This window comes from Ambystoma mexicanum, chromosome 12 (assembly GCF_040938575.1).
Source record: "Ambystoma mexicanum isolate Mex_15411 chromosome 12, UKY_AmexF1_1, whole genome shotgun sequence".
NCBI classification, from domain to species: Eukaryota; Metazoa; Chordata; class Amphibia; order Caudata; family Ambystomatidae; genus Ambystoma; species Ambystoma mexicanum.
In genome coordinates, this window is record NC_090936.1 from 616213144 (window position 1) to 616238134 (window position 24991).

The window sequence follows — 24991 nt, forward strand, 5'->3', positions numbered from 1 at the left end:
AGCAGCTAGACAATTTCCCAGGCATTTCACAAAAAATTGCTGTTACCTGGTCAATAATTGTGTCTGCAGATACAATACGCCAAATTCAAATTGTCAGGGTTAAATTAAGAGTCGGGTCACGACTACACCTGACCAAACCTAAGGAGGACCGTACGGTTTACCAAAGAACTTACCTAGCGAATTTTACCTTGTGTTTGGTGGTTTCGACAAATCTGCCCGCCTCAAAAATGGACCCTCGTCAAGATGCCGTGTCAGACCACACGACTATCGTCCAAGGATCGGATCGTGCAGCGCTGCCGAGGTATCGCGTCTCGTTCGGTCGGGCCCGCAGTATCACACTCTCCGATCCCGGTTCGATAGCCTGCGTCAACCTTCAATGATCCGGCATCAATCTTGAGGGTCCCTATTCGGGCGCCAACTGTGAAAACAGAAAAATAATATGAGGCCGGGAAGCCCAAAAAGAAACACACCAACACAGGTTACAAAGAAACATACAAGTGCTTTATTTCAAGCTACAACAGTTACCAAGTCAAGTGACAAACGGATAGCTATTCGGCTCTCAGGATAACATAACAAACCTCAACGAGGGTTCGATGATTTAGTGAGAGAGACTGCACATTGGAATACCCAGGCTATTTATACAATTTGTCCAGCCCTTGGCCAACCCTCTTGCGGGTTAACCATTCTGCGAAATACAATACTCGTCTTAGGGTTCCTTGCCAGGTCAACCTTTAATATATGCATTTCGATTAGTTTCGCTGATATAAGTAGTACATTTACATATAGGTCAACAGTAGGACAAGGTCTCTGTTCGCGACCCCGACAAGTGGCCTGCAGGCATATTAATTATTCAGCTGTACGGAGGTCACAACGGCCAGAATCTTATTCAGAATGTCATTTGGCCTCCATTTTGATGTTCAGGGTGACTTCTACATAACAAGAGAACCTAAAATGGCGGCTTAATCCAAGATGGCGGCTTACATCGATTTTTCTAAGGTCAAGACCTTTTCGTGGAGTTTGTTCGCGCATGATGTTTAGACAACTTGGCGTAGGCCAATACACATACGACTATTACAATAGGAGGCATAATATTATTTCTATTCCAACAGACTCTTTTTGGCAAACAACCTGTAGTAATTCAAGAAGTTCGGGGGCAATTTCAGCCAAAAGAGACCGTCTAGAGGAACTGGTAGCTCCCAGTAACTCAGTTTGTGGCACCGATTTAACACCTAACACCAATGGGCGAGCTATAGGGCCAACAGATGTAGCTAAACTAGAACCTGTATTAGCTAATGTCAAATTGTTTACAATTGGAGGACACTTAGATGAGAGTGACCTAGTTGGAGTGGCAATTTTTTGGGCCTATACAACCCTGCCCAGACATATACGCATCAACAGCACGACGAATCTCTTGCCGATGGAAGTCCAAAGGCAAGGTCGTGGTCAGGCCGCTTGAAGCATCATCAACTATAGGCATATGTATGGGTGAGGATGTAGCAGCTCCTACCTGACAATCCATGCCTGCTGCTAGTTCTACCAGTACATCAAGTGGAGCGTACGGCAGCATGGCATTTGTCTCTTGTGATGTAGGAGCAGGAATACGTGTTAAAGCCATTTGATGGTACTTTTTTGCAACTGCAGATGATGCAATAAGCGCAATTGCAATAAGCGCAATAATCATAACCATGATTAAACATTAAAGACCTTGGGAAAATAGACGGTCTGAAATGGCCCAACTGGCAGAAGTAACTGGGCATGGGTAAGCACCACTGCCAGTGTGCATGGCCCACCCCCAGGAGCTTTATTGGGATTAGCAACGCGTGCACACATCTCGGGTATTCATGGCCTTTTTTGGTCAGATAAAGAGGTTAGTGCAAGATGTGCAAACCTGTTTCCACAAACAAAATTACCATACAAGATGGCCACCATAAACGAAACAGAGTTCAAGGAGGAGCGCTTTTCTATGTTCATAGCAGATGCACAGGTGTGACTGCGGAGGGGTAGAAAATGGGTAGGCGGCAAATGTACGTGTACACATTTTATTTGTACAAACATTTGAAATGCAGAGGCTGAGTGGTTGGTGAGCAGTGGTGGAGCGGGGTACAGAAGCTATCAAAAAGCTTGGGAACAATGGCAGCTAACAAGGCCTGCATTCCGAGCTGTCCCATTGGAGAAACCATCCACCCTGGGTGATAATGAAGAGTACGATGGATGGAAACAAAATAGGATCAAATAGAAATGGGAACAGCACACTCAGCCAATGAACAGTTAAAATTCAGTGAAGGCAGAGGCCCACAATATGATATGATATGATATGGCATTTATAACGCACCTATACACAAGTGTTTCAAGGCGCGACGAGGCAAGGGAGTGGGGACAAGGGAAGACAGACAACGATCTTATTAGGCCAAGTGCCATTCAGATCGCGCAAGTGCATGGGAAGGGGGAAAGGGAAAAGTGCGAGGAGGAAGGGAGGGGGAAAAGTGCAGTATATGGCAATACATATTTGGCACCCCCTGACTATGTTCAAAATGTAATTGCAAGCATGCAAATGTACTGTGTTGATCTAAAGTATCAGCCTAAATTGGGCTGACCTCCTGCCTTGGAAGTCTTTGTGCATCGTGTAGCTGAAAGATTTTAATTAAGGCAACACTGTCTCAAATTATCTTCCTAAAAGGTATGACAAAATCAGTGGCCGAAGTGAAGGGGAGCAGTGCTCCTCTACTTTTTAAATTAAATGTTATCGGTCCTATACTTTTATTTTAAAAATAAACTGTTCTGGAAAGGTTTCGATTTAAAATAAAAGTGTAGGAAGAAGTTGACACTTGCACTTAAGTGCACGGAACTGAACGTTCCTTTAAACAGCAGGCGCAGTTGTTTAGGGGTTTAGATTGCGCGCGGGCCGGGGTGGGGGAGGGGTTGACAGTGCAGTTTATGGGAAGCCTGGGAAGGCCAGCAGGAAATTTTGTTCCACTACTTCTTTCGTACACTTCGATCACTGGACAAAATGACTCTTATTGAATAGACTAGCAATAACATCTTCTACTTGGAGATAGTTTTCTGATGTGTGGGCTATGCAGTGTAATTGGTAGATTTCTCGATTATCCATATATGGTATGGGAACTTTTGGGAAATGCTTATCGTGTAGGAACAAAGGCAGAGCTCTTTCCTTTTGTCCTGCGCTGAATCCCCACTGTAGTAGTTTTGCAGTGCCACATTCTTGTCCAAGACATACTGTGCTCCTCCTGGGGTAAAGATACGCTAGATTTGCATTCAAATTGATGAAGGGGCAATTCTGAATGCAATAATGAACTTCCATTTTAACAACATCATTTCATTTAACAGTGTTATCAGGAATAAACGAGTATATTGCTGTTTTCCAACGGCACAGCACTAATGTCTAAGACTCTGGTTGGCCTACTCAGGAAACTAAACACCTTTCAGCAGACATGATGAAAGAAGGCCTTCACCTCCAATGTCAATAAATCCAGGAGTATGGCCTTCCACACTGCACATTCCGGAAACTTACTTTGCATTTAAAAAAGAAACACAATACACAGCGTGAAGTCTTTTGAGTACCCAGAGTATTGCTTCAACCATGATGTTGCTTAGTGCTCACAGATAGAATACAAGTGACTTATTGCGATCCAGGAAAGGAAGAGCCACGTTAAGCTTCTCCAGGCATTTCGGGGGCAAGCTGTAGCCCCCAACCTGGAGGTTTACATGACCCATGTTGTGTCTGCAGCTCTTTTGGGAAAGGAACCATCGACGTCAGTGATATCAGTTGGCTAGCTGTTCAAGAAAAGCTAATCTAACAAAGTCTTTCCCTGATTGGTCCTCAAAAGATCTGATTGCCTGTTGCTGTACATGTAGTTTCAGAGCTGGTGCTTCTACTGAGAGATATGTCTGGATGATAATGAGCAATTCAGTATGCATTGATGGGATTTATGTTTGGGAATCCTCAAGCTAGCTGCATTTAAGTCTAGAGGTCGACTCAGAATGAATGATAGATAATCTCACAGTCCTCAAGAAATGTTTATGTGTGCCCCATGTACGTGATATTGAGAAATTAGTGGTTAACCCCCTGTTTAAGAACATTGGGAGTATCAGTTTGATAGAGGCTGCTCAGGCATGTAGGCTAACATATAGCAAAGTTGTAGTTTTTTGTAGTAGCAAATTATAGATTAAATAAAACATAGACATTGAGATCAAGATTCTTCGGAATTGCACAGTCGACATGTATTTCATGAAATCTTGTAATTGTTAGGATTAATCTGGAACAGAGCAAAGGAGTAACTTTGAAAAACCAAGGATGTATATTCATGGAACTAAGAACACATTTTGCTCTTTAATGCATTCCGCCCACCCCGCACCACATAACTGTTGAACGGCCCCGCCCTAATCTCTGGCGCCATTGCTCCATTGACGGTTGCAGTCCCCATTCCGCAGGCCTGAAGCACGACGCAATCTACATCGGATTATGCGTGAAGCTCTTTTGTACGTCAAGTTATAGGCCTGTGGTCTGTAGCCCGCAATCAACATTTTCACTTGAACGGTTCCCATGTAACAAACTGTGTTTTCAGGAAGTTGGGGAGGAATTGTTGGGAGATTTGTAAAACTTATTTTGAAGAAGATGTATGTATTTTTAATGATAATTTAAATTCGTTTTTTAACAGTTCAAATGTCCTTGTAATGATGATGTTTGTCTTTGTTACATAGTTTATGGTCTTTGTTCCGAAATAAGCCAATTTTGATGGATTGATTGCAAAGGATGCACCGAGGGAAAGGATGTAGGCGATTGGAGAAAAAAACTATGAGAGGGAGGGTAGAAGAAAGAAAATGAACGAGAAAAGAAAGTGAGGCATCGATTAGAAGAGTGGTGTGCATTCACAAGGGAAGGGATTACAAGGGAGAAGGTAGACATCAATAAACGACATCAGAGGAAACAGAAGGGGAGAAGTGGGAGGCAGGAGGGAGGAGAAAGGGGCGACAAGATGGGAAATTGTGATGGACAGATAGTTTTAGGTTACCATAAAAAAACATAAACAGCAGAAATTGTAATTTTACAAAACCTTCCTCTGAGGAATATGTCGTCTAGCACTGTGATTGTATTGTATTCCTGTGCTCTCTATGGTTCGTAGAATGCCAGACTTAAAGACATCACATGCTACTACACCCCAATGTAATGCCTTAAAAAAACTCACCCCATCTACTAAAAGCAGAAACAGATTAATAAGCATTGTCAAATTCTAAAAATAAACCCGTTTGCTTTCACAAAAGAAATATGCATGTTTTTGTCCAATCTTATTGGTAAAAGTTATAAACACTTGTAAGGTGTTGCTCTTCAAACATGTCCTTTGCTTGCTATTTCACTGATCTGTTAGCATCTTCGTGGTGCATTGCTTCCAGGGTAATGAGGTCCTCAGGGCCTGCTTTACCTCTTTGTTCCTGAGGCTGTAGATCAGCGGATTAAGCACTGGAATCACCACTGTGTACACCACAGACACCACCTGGTCCTGACCCCGAAAGGAGATGGACGGGGGACGGAGATACATGAAGAAAATGGTGCCATAGAAGAGACACACCACCGTCAAGTGGGAGGCACAGGTTGAGAAGGTCCTCTGACGCCCGGATGTGGAGGTGATCTTCAGAATGGCTGAGATGATGTAAGCGTATGACACCAGGATAACGAGGATGGAGCCCACTTCCGTGAGGCTGCCAAGGACAAAGAGCACCAGTTCATTCATGTGAACATCGGCTGAGGAAGCCTTCAGGAGAGGTGGGACGTCACAGAAGAAGTGGTTAATCTGATTGGTGTAACAGAAGGGCAGCTGGAAGGTGAGGCAGGTCTGTACCAGTGACTGTATGGTGCCCAAACCATAGACACCAGCCACAAGCTGGGCACAAAGAGCTCTGGTCATGATTAGAGTGTAACGCAGTGGAGAACATATGGCAACAAAGCGGTCATAAGCCATGACCCCCAAAAGGAGAGCCTCAGAGGTTCCCAACATCACAAAAATGTACATTTGAGCCACACAGCCACCAAAGGAAATGGACTTGTCCTCTGCAAGAAGGTGTGAGAGCATCTGTGGGGATATGGCAGAAGAATAGCAGAGGTCCAGGATTGACAAGTTGAGGAGGAAGAAGTACATGGGTGTTGCAAGGCGTGGAGTCATCCATATTGCCAGAATCATGCCAATATTGCCCAGCAGCGCAATGACGTAGAGAGCAAGGAAGAGCAGGAACATAAGAGGCTGCAGCCCGAAGAGATCAGTAAAACCCAACAGGATGAAGACGGTGACTGAAGTGCAGTTGGAGGTGCCCATTTAGCAGAGGTCTTGGAATCAGAGAACCTGTGGGAGGCAAATATCAACATATGGTCAGAATCTTATTATATCAGACATTCTGGGTGCATTTGAGTAAACAAGTAGATAGCCACCTAGCCTCAAAGTGGACAGGGAAAGAGACATATGACAACCAAGTAGTGCTGCAAGTGAGTGATTATCATCTGAGTCAACTCACCATTACAGTATTGAGGAAAGGGAAATCTTCCAAAATATGCAATACAGTATGACCTGTTACACCAGCAGCTTATGCCACCTAAGAAATCGTCTATACAATTCAAATATTGGGAAGGGTGTGAATGCAAGACAGTAGCAACCCAAACAGTAATAGTACAATAGTACAAAATAAAGACATGTCCAGTCACTTGAATGAAACACACCAATATGCAATACATAAACGGTACTAGAAAACACTAATAAAAGGAAGAAAGAGAAATGCAGAATGTAATGATGTAAGCACTTTGGATTTGTAATAGAGAGAAAAAGGCACGAAATCACCAACAATGTTCAAAAGGATTGATTCTTGGCAGAAAAAGGTGCAAAAGGGACTTAACCAGTGAAGGCAAGTCACTTTACGCTCACGCCAGAAATAATACAACCATATAAGGAAAAAGCCAAGAGAATGCTTGCAAGGATAACAAGGTTTAATTGTAAAAAAGGTAAGGGTGTCATCATAGGACTCTGCTGCTCGAGAACGTTCTGCCTGAATTTTCATGAACAGTACATTATAAGAGTCCACAGCGCCACTAATGACGTCATTATATAGGGTCCAAACCCGCACAGCTGATTGGTGAGACCACATACATGGTCCTGCTCCGTAGAGGATGCAAGGCTATTATTAGTTCCCCTCTCCACAGTCTGTCTTTTCCCATGTGGGTCAGCTGACTGAAGATCAGGCTCTTCACATGTTGCTGTTCCAAGGCTACCATTGTACACTAATGCTACTACTTCACCATTATGGCATGCACCTGAGGGGCTTGGGGACTGGCACCAGGAGGAGGAACACAGTCATGCTGACCCACACATTCTGTGCTCCATCTATATCGCACCCCTCGCACCCAAGCCTTCCACCCTCGTTTTGATCTATACTTTATTCCTCCCTGTACCTCGTACTACAGAAGGGTGTATTTATGGGAAGATGTGAAATGATCGTGCATGTACAGATCTTTTATGACCATTGGTTTTATCGCTGGTGGTCTGGGGTCTCTCACTGTTGTGGAATGTCAGGGTTCTAGGGCCAGTGATAGGTGCCATTACTCTTGGATGGTTTGTGGGGTTTGGGGAGCCTGTAGTTGGCCTAGCTTCAATGAACATGCTGCACGCCTCTTCCCCTTGTCTATGTTTTACAGTGCAGCCAGGTAGGTCTGCCTGTGTCTTCCATGACTACAAAATGGTGTTTCAGTATATATACGCCCTACAATTATGTATCTGTTATTTCCACAATATTATGTTTGTGCTGGGTGTTTTAGCACATCATTCTGCCCCTGGAATATCGCATGGCTACCGATGAAATTCGCCTCACTCTAAAGTACCTAGGGGGCTGGGACAGACTCATTTCCATTGCAACATTCCCCCCTTTCCTTACTTCTACAGTAACAAATTCTTCCCCATATTTGCGCTCATTTTCCCTTCTTACCACAGCTTCATATGGGGGTGTTCCCTTTATTGGTATCCATGCCGTACACATATTTGCAAGCTTTCTCCTGCTGATGCATACTCTTCAGGAGTACATGTTAAATAAATGCAGCCTCCGTCCCCTGCCAAATCTACCCATACTTCCTTATAATTTTCAGGGTCTGCGGGAGGGACTATGGTCGTGTTATATCTCTGTAGGGGATAGGGGCCATGTGGGGAATGGGGTGGTCAGTTTGTACTTCTATCCCCTTTGTGCTATGAGGTACTTTTGGAATGCCAATAGAGACCATCATCATTGCGCTATTAGCCACTGCTTTGACACAGCACCAGAGCTCTAACTGGCACATGCAGAAAATGACCAAGATGAAAACAATGATGGGAAACTTCATCTTCACCAGTACTCCCAGCCATGATGGAGCCCAGCTAAAAGTCATTGTGAACCAGTCCTCATCTTGAACTGCAGCCTCCTTTTTCATTTTGGCCCCTAGCACATGTACTGCAGCGATGACGTGTGACAGAGTCCCATTCTCAGCATCTTCGGAAGGTATGAATGTGCAACATGAACTCCCTACTTTTTGCACACGCCACCTTCCATCGCCGTCAGCATATCCAGAATGTGGTGGTTCTGCATCATCATCAGCATTAGGGCGCAGAGCTCAACCCTTATGACTTTGAACCCCTGCTCTGTGTCAATAGCCAAATGTATCAGTTCCCAGTGCACAATTTGGAACCATTTGGCATCCAATCGTGCTTGTACACTGGGTAGCAATAAGGAAGCAAAATGTTTCTCTGCTGAGGTGAATAGCTTGTATTCTTCAGGAATTTCTTTAAGCAATTTTGATGAGTCTTTGGATAGATAGTTTGATGTTCTCTTTTTTCTCCGTAGTTGTGGACATATAGATGTTTCCCTGGGAGAATGCGACAGTCTGGTGATGGCAGTGTGTTTTATTCTGAGATTGTTGGGGGCACTGTTGGTGCTTCGTCAGGCAGTGGCCCCCTTTACAAATGTTCTGCTGTGACTACTAATAGGGCTGAGTGTAGCGTAGCTAGCGAAAAATAGCCCCTCTAAGACGGTGGGAGGTGCAAGTATACTTGTTGGCCACATACCCAATAGTAGTCCATCAGTGCTGCTGTGCCCCTCTTTAGATCTGGAATCAATACTGTTCTCTGGCATCGTTCATTTGAGCCGACAAAGACAGTTCCTTTTCTGAAAAAGCACAACTCATAGTCCTTTTCTTGGTGCACTTTCATTGGCTTTTGCATTGCTGCAAACCATGTAAGTTTCGTAATTTACTCTGTCCATCTTTGTGCGCATGTACGTTCTACGAATGCCACAGTTTTTTCTTGAGCCCCAGGAGGCCTTCGGTTTGGCAAGTGAGGGTAATTTCCTGCCACGTACTTTGCTCCCCGATCACCAAATATGGTTGATTTAGACAGTTCGTGTTTGTAGGACTGGCTTTACATTTCTGGGCACCCGGATCGACAAGTTGTAAATGCACATTGCATGCCTGGAAAGTGCCTTTGAGCCTACACAGCGCACAATGAATCAGGCATTGTACCTCTATAATCAGTACTTCTTGTGGTACTAGAACCTTGGGTCCCCCCGATTCGTGCAATATTAACAAGCATGTGTAGCAAGTGATAATGGTTGTTCATCTACCCTCTGCACTCATATCAGAGTACCAGCTATTCCAGTGCTCGGGATGATGGATATCTTCACCCGCATCCAGGCCTAGGTCATGGAATGCATCATATTTGAGCCTATGTGCTTGTCTTTTCATTCTGTCATGGTGCTACATATATCTCCTTGATAATCTACTCCTGCTAACCGTGGTGCTATCACTGTTATTTGGGCTACAAAAGAGGTTTTGAATAGTTTGAAGTAGTTTTTCAAATATTTTACTTGTGCATACCGTCATAATGGCACTGGTGTTATTTGCTTGGGACGTATCATGCATGTATACAGTTGTGTGTAATGGTTCAGTTCAATAAAGAGGTGTGCTTTTGTTCAGGTTACCCCTCTCTCCTCTTGTAGGTGCCTCACCCAGATAAAAGATGGTAGAAGAGTGGAAAACACTACTTCGTAGGGCCCATGGGACCTGGGATTGTTCCACTTGCACACAAAACCTCTGACATGCACCAGCTCCCCTGGCAACAGTGGTTGGGTGGGTGATGTGTTGGTTGGTGGAACTGTAGTGTTTTGGGTGTCGTCTGGTTGAGGTGGTGCTATTTGTCATGAGACGCATTTGATCGCACGTGTTAGGTTTGTCAAATATTCCTTGAATTCCTCTCCCAGAACTGCTGCCGCTCTATGGGCTTCTGGTGCCCACCTCACAGAGGAGAGGGGCATTTGCATGCGCCTGCCTGTCACTATCTCATGTGGTGAGAGGTGATGGTCCTTACTTGGCTGGGTGGGCAAATTGAACAGGGCCAGGGGCAGGCAGTGCACCCAGTTATTTGTTAGGGTGTTACACAATTTATAAATAGTCATTTGTGATCTCGGAGGAATCCCGGTCTGCACTAGTAACGTTACTATTGTAGTGCAATCTCTAACTATTTCCGGGGGGGTAGATTCAGTAGTAACACTATGAGATAGAGAGGATAATGACAGGTCTAGCTATTAAAAGATAGCCTAATAATCGCTATATAGCGATTATTAGGCTATTCTTTAACAGCTAGACCTGTCATTATCCTCTCTATCACATAGTGTAACTACACAATTTAGAAAGCCTACTCTTGAAGGACGCTTATTTGTTCAACAACGCCATTCACTTGTGGGTGATAAATGGAACACATGCAGTGCTTAATGCCTAAAAGCGCTGTGATTTCATTAAAGAGTTTATTAAAAAAGAGAGTGTCATTGTCTTATCTCATAACATCACACCCCCCATCAGGGGAATACCTCATGTATAAATAATTTTGCTGCACATTTGGCATCTGGGTGGGCACAAGGACCAGCCTCAACCCACCGCGAGAATGCACACCCCACCTCAATGAGATATCGAGCTCTGTTACATCTCTCGCCAATGTCAGCATAATCAATATGGAGCTTGCTGAATGGCCCGATGGGGTGGGGGGGCAGAGTGCTACGCAATGTGCGGAGGGTCATTCCAGTAGTAAACACTTGACACGTGGTGCATTGCATGGGAATAGTTGAGAGGGGTTTCTTGGAGATTTGGTATAAACCAATCTTCCTGTATGTCTGCTGCAATGTGTTGTTTGGGCTGTGAGATGGGTCGTGCAACTGCTCAAATGCAGTGTGCAGTAGTTCCACGGGCATAACTACTTTCCCAGTACATTGTTGCCTCCACAAGAGGTCAGTTGGTGATTGCATGCACCCACGCTTGAGCCAGATCTCTCGTTCTTCTTGCAGTGCCCTAGACTGAATCTCTATTATCTGCACTATGGGCAATGCTATGTATGGGTTTGTGTCTGGCTTTGTGTTGATGTCTGTGATGACATATTTGGCAAGAGTGGGTACCGGGAGATATGCTGCCGGGCCAGTGGCTGCTTTTCCCAAAGAAATTACATTGATGTTACTTGTGTGGGCTTCCCATTTGACGACTGCCACCACAGATGGCTGTGCTAGGGTGGAAATCAGAGTAATGAGTAGTGCTGAATGTTGCACTGGTGATCCACCTGCCCGTCTGAAGCCCCACCTTTTCCAGCATGAAAGACCTGCATGCACTGTAACACCCTTTTAACTCCTGAAGCAGTTCAATGAGCGTTATGAGTTCTGCTGCTTGTGCTGAGTAATGCATGGGTAATCTTTTCATTACTAGTGTCTCATACTCCCCCACTTCTAAGTGCACCACTGCTGCCCCATCATGTCTCTGTCTTGTGACCTGGTCGATTGTCACTGAACCATCAACCAAAAGTACCTTGCCCTGCTCCAAAGAGTTGTCTTTGGCTTTAGGGATAACACCCTCCTCACCCTCATAAGTGGCACAGTCATGTTGCTGTACGTCTTCGTCTGTGCACGGTTCCATTAGGAACGTGGCAGGGTTCACTGTTTTATATCTTACAACATGAACATGTGGGCTTCAGAGGATAATCTCGTACGCTTATGCTCATTGGGTGGTGATAGTGGACTTTTATTGTTCTATGATAGCAAATACTGAGTGTTCCATGTACATGTCATTGAGCACCCCATTACAATTTTGGAGCTCATCTCAATTGCAAAGAGCTGCAGCTATGGCTTGTTCGCATGCAAATTGTCACTGCATCACAGAGTCTAGTGTACCACTGTAGTACGCCAGTGGCTTGTGGCCCATTATGCTCTTTTGCGTTAGTACCGCTGTCATAAGTGTGCCATTTGAGTGTGAAAATATGTAAAACTCCTGCATGTAGTGCAGTCGTCTAGGGTGACAAGAACGGGGGCTGTCGAAATTACTTCTTTTAGATCATTGACACTCTGAATCATGTTTGCAGTCCACTCTATTCCAGAATCCAAGCAGTTACATAACCCCAAGAATTTCTGCATATCCTTTACTGTAACTGGTCTTGGCGTGGCGTGCACTGTCACTGCCATGTCAGGGATAATTATTTCGCCCTCCAAAGAAATGCGCTGCCCTAGATAAAGTAATTCATGCTGGCAGTATAGGAACTTGGCCGTATCAACGTTATACCCCTTACGCACTAACAGTTGCAATAGGGCAATAGAGTCTCTGTGACAGTTCTGTTCACTGTCACTGCACACCAATAAGTCATATACATACTGAATTACTGTGCTGGTTATCTGGATGTTACCTATGTTTGTGTGCAGTATCCTGTTGAATATGCTGGGATTCTCGCAGTACCCTTGGGGCAAATGAATATGTTCATAGTGCTTTCCTCCATGTGTAAATGCTGTGAGATACTGTGAGTCTGGATGCAGGGGTACCGAAAAGAAGGCATTCTTTAATTCGACCACCATGAAATGGGTCGCTTCCTTGGGGATACTGCATAAAATGGAGGCTAGGTTTGGAACAATTGCAAATTCTTTCTGCATTATGTCATTGAGGGGACAGAGATCATGGATCATCCTCCAACTGTCCCCGGTTGCTTTTTTGATGGGGTAAATAGCCGTATTGCATGGTGACGTAGAGGGTACTATGATCCCTTGGTGTAGTAAGGCCTGTGTCTCTTATTCAATACTTCTCGGCTCCTGAGTCTACAATAAAGATGAAGTGTTTGTTCCCTATCTCGCCCCCACCAAGGGTTCCTCTTCTGGTTTTAGGGTCATTGACAGGACTGGACATGCAACTGCTCTCTGTGGGCTGTCCTAGCCAGGGTATGTGTATGTCCCAGGGAACGAAAAAGGGTTTCCCCCTACCATTGAAGCGCATTGAAACAGGGCCACTGTGCCATTGGGCACGCTGCTGAAGGGGATCATGTTCCCTGCTTGCTGCATGTTGGAGTGGGGCTGCTAATGCTGTACTGCCTGTTGCGGGTGCCGTTGTGTAGGGGGACTGGGTATCTGTGGGGGCAGCTGCATGTAGGCTTGATGGATCTCGTACGGTATTAAGGGCATCTTGGGGGTGGTCCCTGGGGGGTCCCTTGTGGTGGGGGGCATCATTTTGCTGACTGTAGTTATACCCTGTCTACTCCTAAGGCTAAATTGTGCAGCGTTTTCATCATCCCCTCTTCATCATCCCCCATTGTACATTGCATGATGGACTGTAAATCTGGAGTGACTGGGAACTCTCACACAGCGCATCCAATACCTTGGCTCTAACCTTATTGAACAAGGCTCCATCATGGGCGTCATTACTTAGTGTTACTCCCCGTTACCCAGCCTTCACCCACACATCTGCAGTTTGGTCCCCAACTGCGCCACCAATAAGCTTTTAATGTTTCCTATTGCCAAGGGAACTCAAACCGTATTCTTTAGAAAAGTGTATATCCATTTCCCTGCACCAGCGGTGAGTGCCAGGAGTGCCTTAAGGAGGTTATTCGTGTCCACCTGTGCTCATGGTACATTTTGCAGCCTACCTGCCCCCTTGTGCGTTAGGGGCATTTGCATTATCATCTTGCTTTTTCCGCCCTTAGTTACACTTCCCTTTTTCCTCGCTACTGCTATCCAGCCAAACCTCTCCCTTAATCTTCCCTCCCACAAACTTTCCACCCACTTTCCACCCTCTGGGTCTTCAGCCTCATCAAATTCACTCCACTCTTCTTCATCTCCCCTCAGTGACCCTGTGTTATCATGAACCAAGCTGTCTGTCTCTCCATTACGCTCTAGTGTCAAATTAGAAATTATATCGTGCCTCCTATTGCTATGAATATATGTATATTGGCCTACGCCAAGCTGCTAACAAGCTGCTTATAAACTACATGTGAATAAACTCGCATTGTAAGGTCCTGACCTTAGAAACCATGTAAACTGTCATTTTGGGTCAAGCCGCCATTTTAGGTTTTCTTGCTCTATAAAGTCACCATGTGAGCTAAAATGGTAGCCTATGTTATTCAGAACAGAACTCGATTGTCATGACCTCTGTACAGCTAATGTATAACTTGCCTGCAGGCCACTTGTTAGGGTCATGAGCTGAGACCTTGTCCTTCTGCTGACCTGTGTGCAATGGATTACCCGTATCACCGAAACTGATCTATAATTGAATGAGAACACCTGCTTAACTATATTGTATAAATTAAGTCCCGCATTGTAATGTTAGGCCTAGAGCATACATTATTACCATATCGTCTTGTTAATGTATAAACCTAAGATGAACTAGATTTGACCTGGCAAGGGACCCTAGAGCAGTAACTTATTTATGGAATGGTTAACCTGCAGAAAGGCTGGACAACAGGCTGGAGAAATGTATAAAAGCCTGACTGTTTCAATGAATATTTGCACTCACTGAGCACACCGAACCAGCCGGAGTTCGCTATGTTGTACTGAGGGTCGATAGCTATCTGAATTTTGTTCTGTTCTTTTGTAACTGGATTCAGTATAAAATAAAGTGCTTTGTATGTTCCTTTGTAACCTTTGTTTGTTGTGTTTCCTTTTTGGTTACCCTGCCTCATATTATTTCCTTATTTTCACAGTTGGCGCCCGGAATTGGGACCCTCAAGATTGATGCCGGATTATTGAAGGTTGATGCACGCTATCGGACCGGGATCGGACGTTGTGACATAACGGGCCCGACTGAACGAGACGCGACACCTCAACAGCGCTGCACGATCTGTTCCCTGGACGATAGCCGTGTGGTCTGAGACGGCATCTTGACGAGGGTCAATTTTTTGAGGCGGGCAGATTTGCCGAAATCACCATACGCAAGGTAAAATTCGTTAGGTAAGTCCTTTGTAAACCGATCGGTCCTCCTTAGGTTTGGTCAGGTGAGTCGTTACCCGACTTCTAATTCAACCCTGACAATTTGAATTTGGCGCATTGTATCTGCAGACACAATTATTGACCAGGTAACACCGAGTATTTGAGAAATGCCTGGGAAATTGTCTAGCTGCTTTAGGGCATTATTCCGCAGCGATAGACAATCTTTGGAATTTAGCCGTCCGGCACCACAGGAGGGGTCACCGGCATGTACTATGTACTTTAAGCATGGCATTGGAAGTGTAGTATTTAATAAAATTTGGCACAGACAAACCAGACATGCCTCCGAACTTCAGTGGCCAGTCAATGGTAGTTTTGAGATTCCTCGTATTGAATATTTAGAGTCAGTCTTGTTAAAAAAGAAGGCCAGACCTGCAGCATTTGATGTTTTGCAAAATTGGAAAAGAGAAGCGTTGCAGCAGCTTAAAAGTAGGGAAAAACATGTGCGTCGTCATAAAACAAATGCTGAAAAGGCATTGTTATATGATCAGGACAAACAGTCTGAGTCGGTTAGGAATATGGACAGGGCTTTCTCACTCGGTATTCAGAAAATCTATCCTTCTAAAGATCTTCATGTTTCTGATGAGTTTATCGACAAATTGTTAAATGAACGAAGGCCTGGTGCCTCTGCACCACCTCCGTATGTTCCTCTTCCTCCTGCTGTACCTCTTCCTGCTGTCATTCCTGCTCTTCCTACTCAACCTGTTGTTCCTATTCCTCCGGTTGTTGTTCCTCCACCTGCTCCTCTGCCTCTTCCCATTACACCAGTAATAGTACCTCCATTGAATTTGCCTGCACCCTCACTCCCAAGTAGTTCTATACCGCTTGTATTTGATCAGGGTGCGGGGTCCAGGATTGTTACTCGTAATACTGTTCCTACAGAAAAGAAACAGGATTTGTTTGCATTGGCTAAGCATTGTATGGAGAGAGATGATCGAGCTAATGTTCTTGCCACACTTTCTAATATGGATAATTTTCCTGAGAAAAATGTTTTCATTGAAGGTTTAGGGATTCATTTATGTGTAATGTGGGGTAAATTAAATAATGCAGACCTCCCGCAAAGGTTGAGGGACCTGAATACTTTAGCGTTTTCAAGAGACACTGTGGAGAAGGCACATGAGCATGTTGAGAGGATATTTGAGTATAGAAAGGAGTTGGAAAGGTTACGGAATGAGGATGACGAAGAAGAAAGTATGTATGTACAGAAACGATTTCTTCCGTGTCGTAAATCGACATCTGAGGAGGCGCGAATTTGTACAAAAGATGCGATTAGATGGATTTCAGACATATCGATAACTCCAGTTGAGGTATATGACACATACAGTCAATATACGCTAGAAATGCAGAGGAAAGTGATACAGGTAATGGTAGAGTACCTGCAGGATGAATGTTTAAAGAGAAAGGTTAGTTGTCCCACAGAGTTATTGAGCATTTATAAGAGAGCTTTTTCACTTGACACTTCTTCAACTGCTTTAGCGCTCGACTTAGCTCTGTTGCTTAGTAAGCATTCGGAGTTGCCTACATCTCAGTTGCCTATGAGAGAGGTTCCTCCGACATTTGTCCCAAAGGTTGAGATTCCTGCTAATGCTGCAGCAGGTACACCTGCTGTGGACATTCCTGCACATTATGTATCGCAGTTTGTTCATGTCCCGTTTTCACGACAGGAAGTGAATACTATTAGACAAACTATTCCTGACATTAGGAAAAATCCGACAGGGTTCTATAAAGAGATAGAGTCCGTTTTGCAGTCCTCAGTGTTTACCCAAGGTGACATTGATTTGTTATTCTCTGTACTCCTGCCTGTAGATTTGTGGAAACAAGTTAGAACTATAGACGATGTAACAGGGTTGGGAGATACATGGGCTAACATAGTTAGGCTTGATGGGGAAAGGCCAGCTGGTGAGAGACCACCTCAGGTGATACTAACTTTGCCTGACAGAATCATTGCAAAACTGAAAACTATAATCCCTGAAAAGAGAATTATTTGGGACAAGCTTACGGCCTGTGTCCAAGGAAAATCTGAGGGTGCTACCGAGTTCTTTAATCGGTTCGAACAGGTATTCTCGGATTTCAGTGGACAAGACTTAGGCACAGAGTCTGGGAAAAGATTATTTGTGGACAAATTTGTACGGGATTGCTGTCTGACATCCAGTCACAAATTATGTCTTTTGAGAGCGCTTGGCAGGCGAAATCCCAATCAGAAGTACTGCACATGGCTCAGTACTACGAGAACTGTGTCAATAATGAAAAAGATAGAGTTGAGAAGAGAAAAGGTGATTTGAAGACTAAAGTATTGTTACAGCGAATTGTTAGAGGCCCCAGAGGGGGTAGTTCGCAGATTAGAGGTCAGTATGTTCCACAAGGGAATGTGCCCTTGGGTCCTGTGAATATTAACCAGTGTGCCTATTGTCGCCAGGAGGGTCATTGGCATGCACAATGCCCCGTCCTTCGACAGAGGTCGAATAACACATTTGGAAATATGGGTAGACGATCCAGAGGTCGCCCGGGTGTAGGGGGCCCTGGTAGAGGCCAGTTTTCGCAGGATCCCCAACAACCTTTTTCACAGGATAATCAGACTTCGAGTGTGGATACTAGAAACATATTTGATCATCCTTCTGCTGCATATCATTCTGAAGAGCTTCCTTTTGATGATATTTTGTTTCGTTAGGATTGCCCGAAGCAGGGTTTGGAACCTACACCTATTCCCGTTAATCAGAAAGGTCCCTATGTTGAAATGGTAGTGGGAAATAGGAAACATCAATTTTTGATAGACACTCATTCTCGGGTTCCAAACATTCCACTGTCAGGGCAAACCAATGTTTCTGTAGGGTTTTCTGGCACACCAGTTGTTTGTCCGGTTTCTTCACCGGTACCTATTTCTTTGGGTCCCTTTACGGACCACTGTCCATTTCTCTTGACTTCGAATTGTGGAGAGAATTTTCTGGGGTTGAATCTGTTGAAGGAATTAAATGCGGTAATTCATTGTTCTTCTGATGGAGTGCGTTTGACGATTTCACCACAGCAATGTTCTGTTTCGCAATTCTTGACTAGACCTTTGCCGCCAGAATTCAGTAATGTACCAGAGTGTTTGTGGGCAGTTGATGACAATGATGTCGGTGTTTTGCAGATTGAGCCTGTTAAAATAGTTTTGAAACATGGAATTAAGCTGCCCCGTATTCCACAGTATAAGATCTCAGTTGAAGGCGAGCAAGCTTTGAAGAGCATTGTTTCCGATTTTGTGCATCGTGGGGTGATTGAGGAGATTGCAGGAAGTTTGTGCAATAGTCCGATTTTACCCATGTACAAAAAAGGTGATAATGCAATTCCATTTAGTTTTATAATTGATTTACGTGCCATTAATAAAGTCGTCGCTCCGCAATTTCCAATTGTGCCGGATGTGACGACAATATTAACCATGATTCCAGCTACGGCTACTCACTTCAGTGTTGTGGACCTAAAGAATGCTTTCTTCAGTATTCCTATACATGAGGATAGTAGATACTTGTTCGCGTTCACCTTAGGGGGACGCTCATTCACATTTACTCGTGCACCTCAAGGTTATACTGAGAGTCCTAGTATTAGTAGTAGGGCTTTGAAAGAGCAGCTTGATACCCTTGGATTGCCCCCTACTTGTACGTTGCTTCAATATGTTGATGATTTGCTTTTAGCCGCTGACTCTGAGAGCTCTTGTAAAGAGGGCACTGTGTTGTTGCTCATCCATCTAGCTAAGCATGGTCACAAATCTTCGCTTAAAAAGTTTCAATATTGTTGCCAGGAGGTCACCTATTTAGGCTATCTCCTGTGAAAGGAGGGAAGAAGATTGACACCTGAAAGAATAAAACACATTTCTGGCATGTCTGTCCCAAATACAGAAAAGGAAGTTAGAGCCTTGATAGGTATGGCTTCTTACTGTAGGTTATGGATCCCAAACTTCTCACTAGTGATAAAACCGATGTTGGCCTTGACGAAGAAGGGTATTTCTTCGCCATTGCCATGGAATACGGAGTATCAACATTCATTCGAGTTGCTCAAGACTACATTATGTTCGGCGCCAGTTTTGGGCACACCGAACTATGAGAAGGCCTTTGTGTTGTTTGTGCATGAATGTGATGGATGTGCTTTGGCTGTATTAACGCAGGAACATGGAGGGAAGAATAGGCCATGCGGTTACTACTCTTCCGCCCTTGATCCTGTTGCATGCGCTTTGCCAAGATGTTTGCGCGCTGTCGCTGCTGCTGCTGCGTCTGTAAAACAGAGTGAGGGAATGGTCCTAGGCCATGATTTAACCCTGATGGTGCCTCACTCTGTAGATATTCTATTGAACAAAACCCAAAGGCAACACCTCACTTCCGCACGACTGACAAGATATGAATTAATCTTGTTTGCTCCCCACATTCAAATTAGGAGGTGCTGCGTTCTTAATCCGGCTGAACTCCTACGTTTCCCGGAAAATACTGTTTGCGGTGACGAAGAGTCACATGACTGCCTGTATACTACTGAACAAGATACAAAAGACAGAGTTGATTTGAGGGACACTCCTTTGGATAACCCACAAGGGGAGCTGTTTTGTGATGGCTCCTGCTTCAAACTACTGGATGGTACATCCACAGCTGCTTATGCAGTCACTACATTGAGCACGGTTGCGGAGACCAAGAGAATTACGCATAACTCTGTGCAGGCCGCAGAGATTATAGCATTGACTCGAGCTTGTGAGCTTTCCGAAGGGCTAACAGTAAACATATATACTGATAGCCAGTATGCCTTTGGGGTGGATCACAACTTTGGGAGACTTTGGTCAGAGAGAGGGTTTTTAACTTCGCATGGCACCAAGATCCAACATGGCTCCCTGATAGTACAATTGCTTTCAGCGCTTGCGCTCCCTAGTCAGTTAGCAATCATTAAGTGCGCAGCACATCGCAAGATTATACATGATGTAGGGAAAGGGAATGCTTTCGCTGATCAAATAGCTAGACAAACTGCCTCTGATCTCTTCACGGAGATGTATGTTTCAAGGGAGACTGTAGATGCCTATGCAATGGATGAGGGTGTTGGGTCTGTACGGGATATCCAAGCCAATGCCACATTAGAAGAATCCAAGAGGTGGGCTGAGGGCTTGGGGAAACTTGATGATGATGGGTGTTGGGTCGACATGGTTGAAGGGAAATGGTTGCTTCCTAATGCCTATATAGTAATGATGGTTACCATGGCACACGGTCCCACACATGTGTGCGCTCAACAGATCACGAGAATGTTAGAGAAAGTCTGGGTAAATGATAAGATTTCAAAAATTGCCCAGCATTATGTCCAAAATTGCATGATTTGCCTACAACACAATGTGGGAAAGGGGACAGCAACTCCAAGAGGTAGCTTTGGGCCTCCTTCTGTCCCGTTTGAAGTGATTCACTTTGACTTTATTGAAATGGAGCGATGCAACAATCTAAAATATGTCCTTGTGGTCATTTGCGCCTTTAGTAAGTGGGTCGAGGCTTTCCCTGTTAAAGACGCTCCAGCCATGACCACTGCAAAGACCATGTTAAAGGAATTCTTCCCACGGTTCGGTTTTCCGAGAGTTATCTGGTCGGATAATGGTCCGCATTTTATCGCTGCTGTAATTCTACAGATATGTACGGCAATGCAAATTGACAAACAATTCCATTCGGCCAGACATGCTCAGAGCGCCGGATGAGTGGAAAGACACAATGGTATCATAAAAAACAAGCTCGCTAAGACGTGTGCCGGCACCAAACTAAAATGGCCGGACGCCTTACCGATCGTGTTACTTTCAATGCGGACAACCCCTCAAACTAAGACTGGGCTCTCTCCCTTTGAGGTAGTAATGGGGAGACCTGCTAATATTCGGGTTTTGCCTAAAAGCTGCGCATTGCGCGATGTAGAAAAACGTACTTCTCTCCGACTACTGTAACCAGTTAACTAAAAACCTGTATTTCATTTATCACCAGGTGTTTTCAGCTTTACCTGTACGGTTCACGGGCCCAGGACACGATATACAGCCTGGAAGTTGGGTCCTAGTGAAGGCATACGAAAGGTCTTCCTGTCTCGCTCCTCGTTGGAAGGGACCCTACCAGGTGCTGTTGGTCACTCGGACAGCAGTGCGGGTGGCTGGAAAGAAACACTGGATCCACGCAACGCATGTCAAGAAACTTCCTCACCTGACGCCACACGTTACAGAAGAAGCAGAACCCCTCGCTGATGCTACAGTCCCTGATCTAGGAGTAGCAAACAGCGCTGTGAGTGTGTCGGAGAATTTCTCTGAGCCCGTGGAGCCTGGGGAACAGTCCATTTCGTCTCCGCACTCTTTTGAAAAATCACTTCCGGAAAATACTGTTTCAAGCTCTGCGACTTCCGTCGCCTCCGATACGTCGCTTCCCTCAGGAAGTGACCACACCTTATTTTCGGACCAAACAATCTTGGGTACCACCAGGTACAACCTTCGACGAAGAAAATAGAACTACGGCACGGGTTTTTCCGTGCATTTGAGAAAGAGAAGTGATCGAAAGTTTTCCTTTGTATAAGAAAGTTTCTGTTGAACAAAAGGGAAAAAAAGGGATTCTGCTGGCTAGGGTTGGGAAGGACTAAGAAATCGCGCGACCGTAGCATCGCCAGCAACGAACATTGGGGTCGTCGATTGAGGAACTACAATGCCTGCCACCTCCACTGCTGCTCCCCGCACTGGACTTGTGAATAAGGGGGTGACCAACTTGGACAATGAACAATGTGCCTGGGCCCCGAAAACGTACTGCTGTGTTTTGATAACGATAATTGTTATTTTTGCAATTACTGCTGTAGGACTTTGGTACTTTGAAGAAATCTATCCTCTAAAACCTTTACTACTGACGGAGATTGTACCGACTGCTTTGACTCCCTCTGTACACCTTCACACTCTGTCCCCTAGAGACTCCCAACATAGACAAAAGTATCATAATAACACTCTATTGATAGTAATGAATGCTGACAGCTATTCAGGGTGTATGGACGATGACACATGGAGTTATTTGCAGGGAGATCAGAAGTAGTTTAGCACTTGGCATAGGCCAAAAGGATGGTTTGTCAAACTAGAAATTATATCGTGCCTCCTATTGCTATGAATATATGTATATTGGCCTACGCCAAGCTGCTAACAAGCTGCTTATAAACTACATGTGAATAAACTCGCATTGCAAGGTCCTGACCTTAGAAACCATGTAAACTGTCATTTTGGGTCAAGCCGCCATTTTAGGTTTTCTTGCTCTATAAAGTCACCATGTGAGCTAAAATGGTAGCCTATGTTATTCAGAAAAGAACTCGATTGTCATGACCTCTATACAGCTAATGTATAACTTGCCTGCAGGCCACTTTTTAGGGTCATGAGCTGAGACCTTGTCCTTCTGCTGACCTGTGTGCAATGGATTACCTGTATCAACGAAACTGATCTATAATTGAATGAGAACACCTGCTTAACTATATTGTATAAATTAAGTCCCGCATTGTAATGTTAGGCCTAGAGCATACATTATTACCATTTCTTCTTGTTAATGTATAAACCTAAGATGAACTAGATTTGACCTGGCAAGGGACCCTAGAGCAGTAACTTATTTATGGAATGGTTAACCTGCAAAAAGGCTGGACAACAGGCTGGAGAAATGTATAAAAGCCTGACAGTTTCAATGAATATTTGCACTCACTGAGCACACCGAACCACGCCGGAGTTCGCTGTGTTGTACTGAGGGTCGATAGCTATCTGAATTTTGTTCTGTTCTTTTGTAACTGGATTCAGTATAAAATAAAGTGCTTTGTATGTTCCTTTGTAACCTGTGTTTGTTGTGTTTCCTTTTTGGTTACCCTGCCTCATATTATTTCCTTGTTTCCACACCAGGTGGACTGTTCGTATGGGTGCGTTGTCTATTCTTAATAAGAACTCTCCTGATTTCCACTACAACCCATTGGTTGCAGTGGAGTGTCTGTCTTTGTTACGTCACATGCCACCCGTAGCGTGGCTAACTCTGTTTGTGTAGATGCCAGTGCTATTTCTAGGTCTCTTGCGCTTACCCCGGTGTATGTGGTGACCTTTGGTGGGGAAACATAAGGCAGAGGTGGGGCCGTGGCTGGTATTGCTACATGTGTGCCTGCCGATACGTATGTTGGGTTTGTGTACCCCTCTGCAGGGCAGGTTGTTAGTGGATATATTCCCTCTCTCCCTGCCAAGTTCTTCCGGTCTTTTCCTGGTCCTGTATCTTTACTACCAGTGTGTCACTACTTCCCCCATGTGATCCTCTGTATCTTCGAGCATTTTCCAGAGGTTCAATACTTTCCTTCTATTCTGCAATGCTCTCCCCTTATACTTCGCTGTCAAGAAGGTATATATGTGTTCCTAAAAGCTTCTGGCAATGGAGCCCTGCTCTGGCCAGGAGTGGGGCATCCTGCCTCCCTTTGTTTCGGTCACCGAATGGTTGTGATACTTCTTAATCTTCTCACAGCACAATGGCAGGGCCTTACACATGTGTTCCATGGACGTCCCTCCCCCCATGGTCGCGTTTCCCGTGTGTCTGCTAGTGAGGCTACGCCTATGCTGCTGTGCCACAGTTATACAGCAGTTCATCCAAAAAATGCAGTTCAGTTTCATCAACAATACAACTTAATGTCGTCAAAACCTCCAGTTCAATCCCCTCGCCCCTTCATTCCCCGCTAGGGCTTTTTGTTCACACACACCACACTCTCCTCAGATGCCTATACACAACCTGAACATGCCCCTCCTGACTCTCCTCCCGAACCATAAAATACACTAATAAAACAAACTAAAATAACAAACTAAAACAATCACTAGTATTCCAGAGCTCTCTAATTATACACAGCTCCTATGTATATCCTCTTTTAACCTATTGTTTAAACAATGGTTGTGGTGCCACCTTCCCCCCTCACTCGGGGGGGTTCCCTCTCTTCCGTTTTTCTTTTTCTTACTATCCACACTCCACAGGCATGCCACACTCCCAATTTCAGTTGCAGTGTGTTCAAACTGTTCACACTGCTCCATGAATCCAACCCCACTTTGTTATCCCTTGCAGGCTACACTCATAAGCACGTGTTCACCCGAACTCCTCCATTCACGGGGTGCCAACACTGGCCTGCACCTCTCCTTGGGGCTGCACCCACTCCAAAGAGCATTCATGATTCTGCAAAGACGGCTCCTGCGGGGCCACTGGGGAGTACACGCTTTGGGGCTGGTCGCTGGTCCGGAGAGGTCACCTGGATACCTCCGCAGGTACGGGGGTTCTGGGATCGCAGTAGGGTCACCAAATGAAGGCAAGTCCCTTTACGCCAATGTCAGAAATAATACAATCCCCTAGGGAAAAAAGGCCAAGAGATTGCTTGCAAGTATATCAAGGTTTAATTGTATAAAAGGTAAGGGTGTCAGCAGAGGACTCTGCTGCTCAAGAACATTCTGCCTGAATTTTCATGAACAGTACATTATAAAAGTCCACAGCGTCACTTATGATGTTATTACATAGGGTCTAAACCCACACAACTGATTGGTGAGACTATATACATGGTCCTGCTCCATAGGGGATGCCAGGTACAAAAGGGGTTTGCTCTGACGTCTGAAATTCTGGGGTCTATTAATTGACTGTAGTAGGCCTAGATTTATTCTGTCATGTCACATACATACAAAATTACCCTAGATGTAGTAATACTCATAAAGTTTGAGCAG

At 44.7% G+C, this 24991-nt stretch overlaps 1 protein-coding gene across 1 annotated transcript; it reads right to left on the minus strand.

The window, feature by feature from the left end:
• Positions 1-5369: 5369 nt before the first annotated feature.
• On the minus strand, positions 5370-6326 carry LOC138514631 (olfactory receptor 5J3-like). The gene has a single exon (XM_069630075.1). The coding sequence runs from the start codon at positions 6324-6326 to the stop codon at positions 5370-5372; it is 957 nt and encodes a 318-aa protein (XP_069486176.1).
• Positions 6327-24991: the final 18665 nt, after the last annotated feature.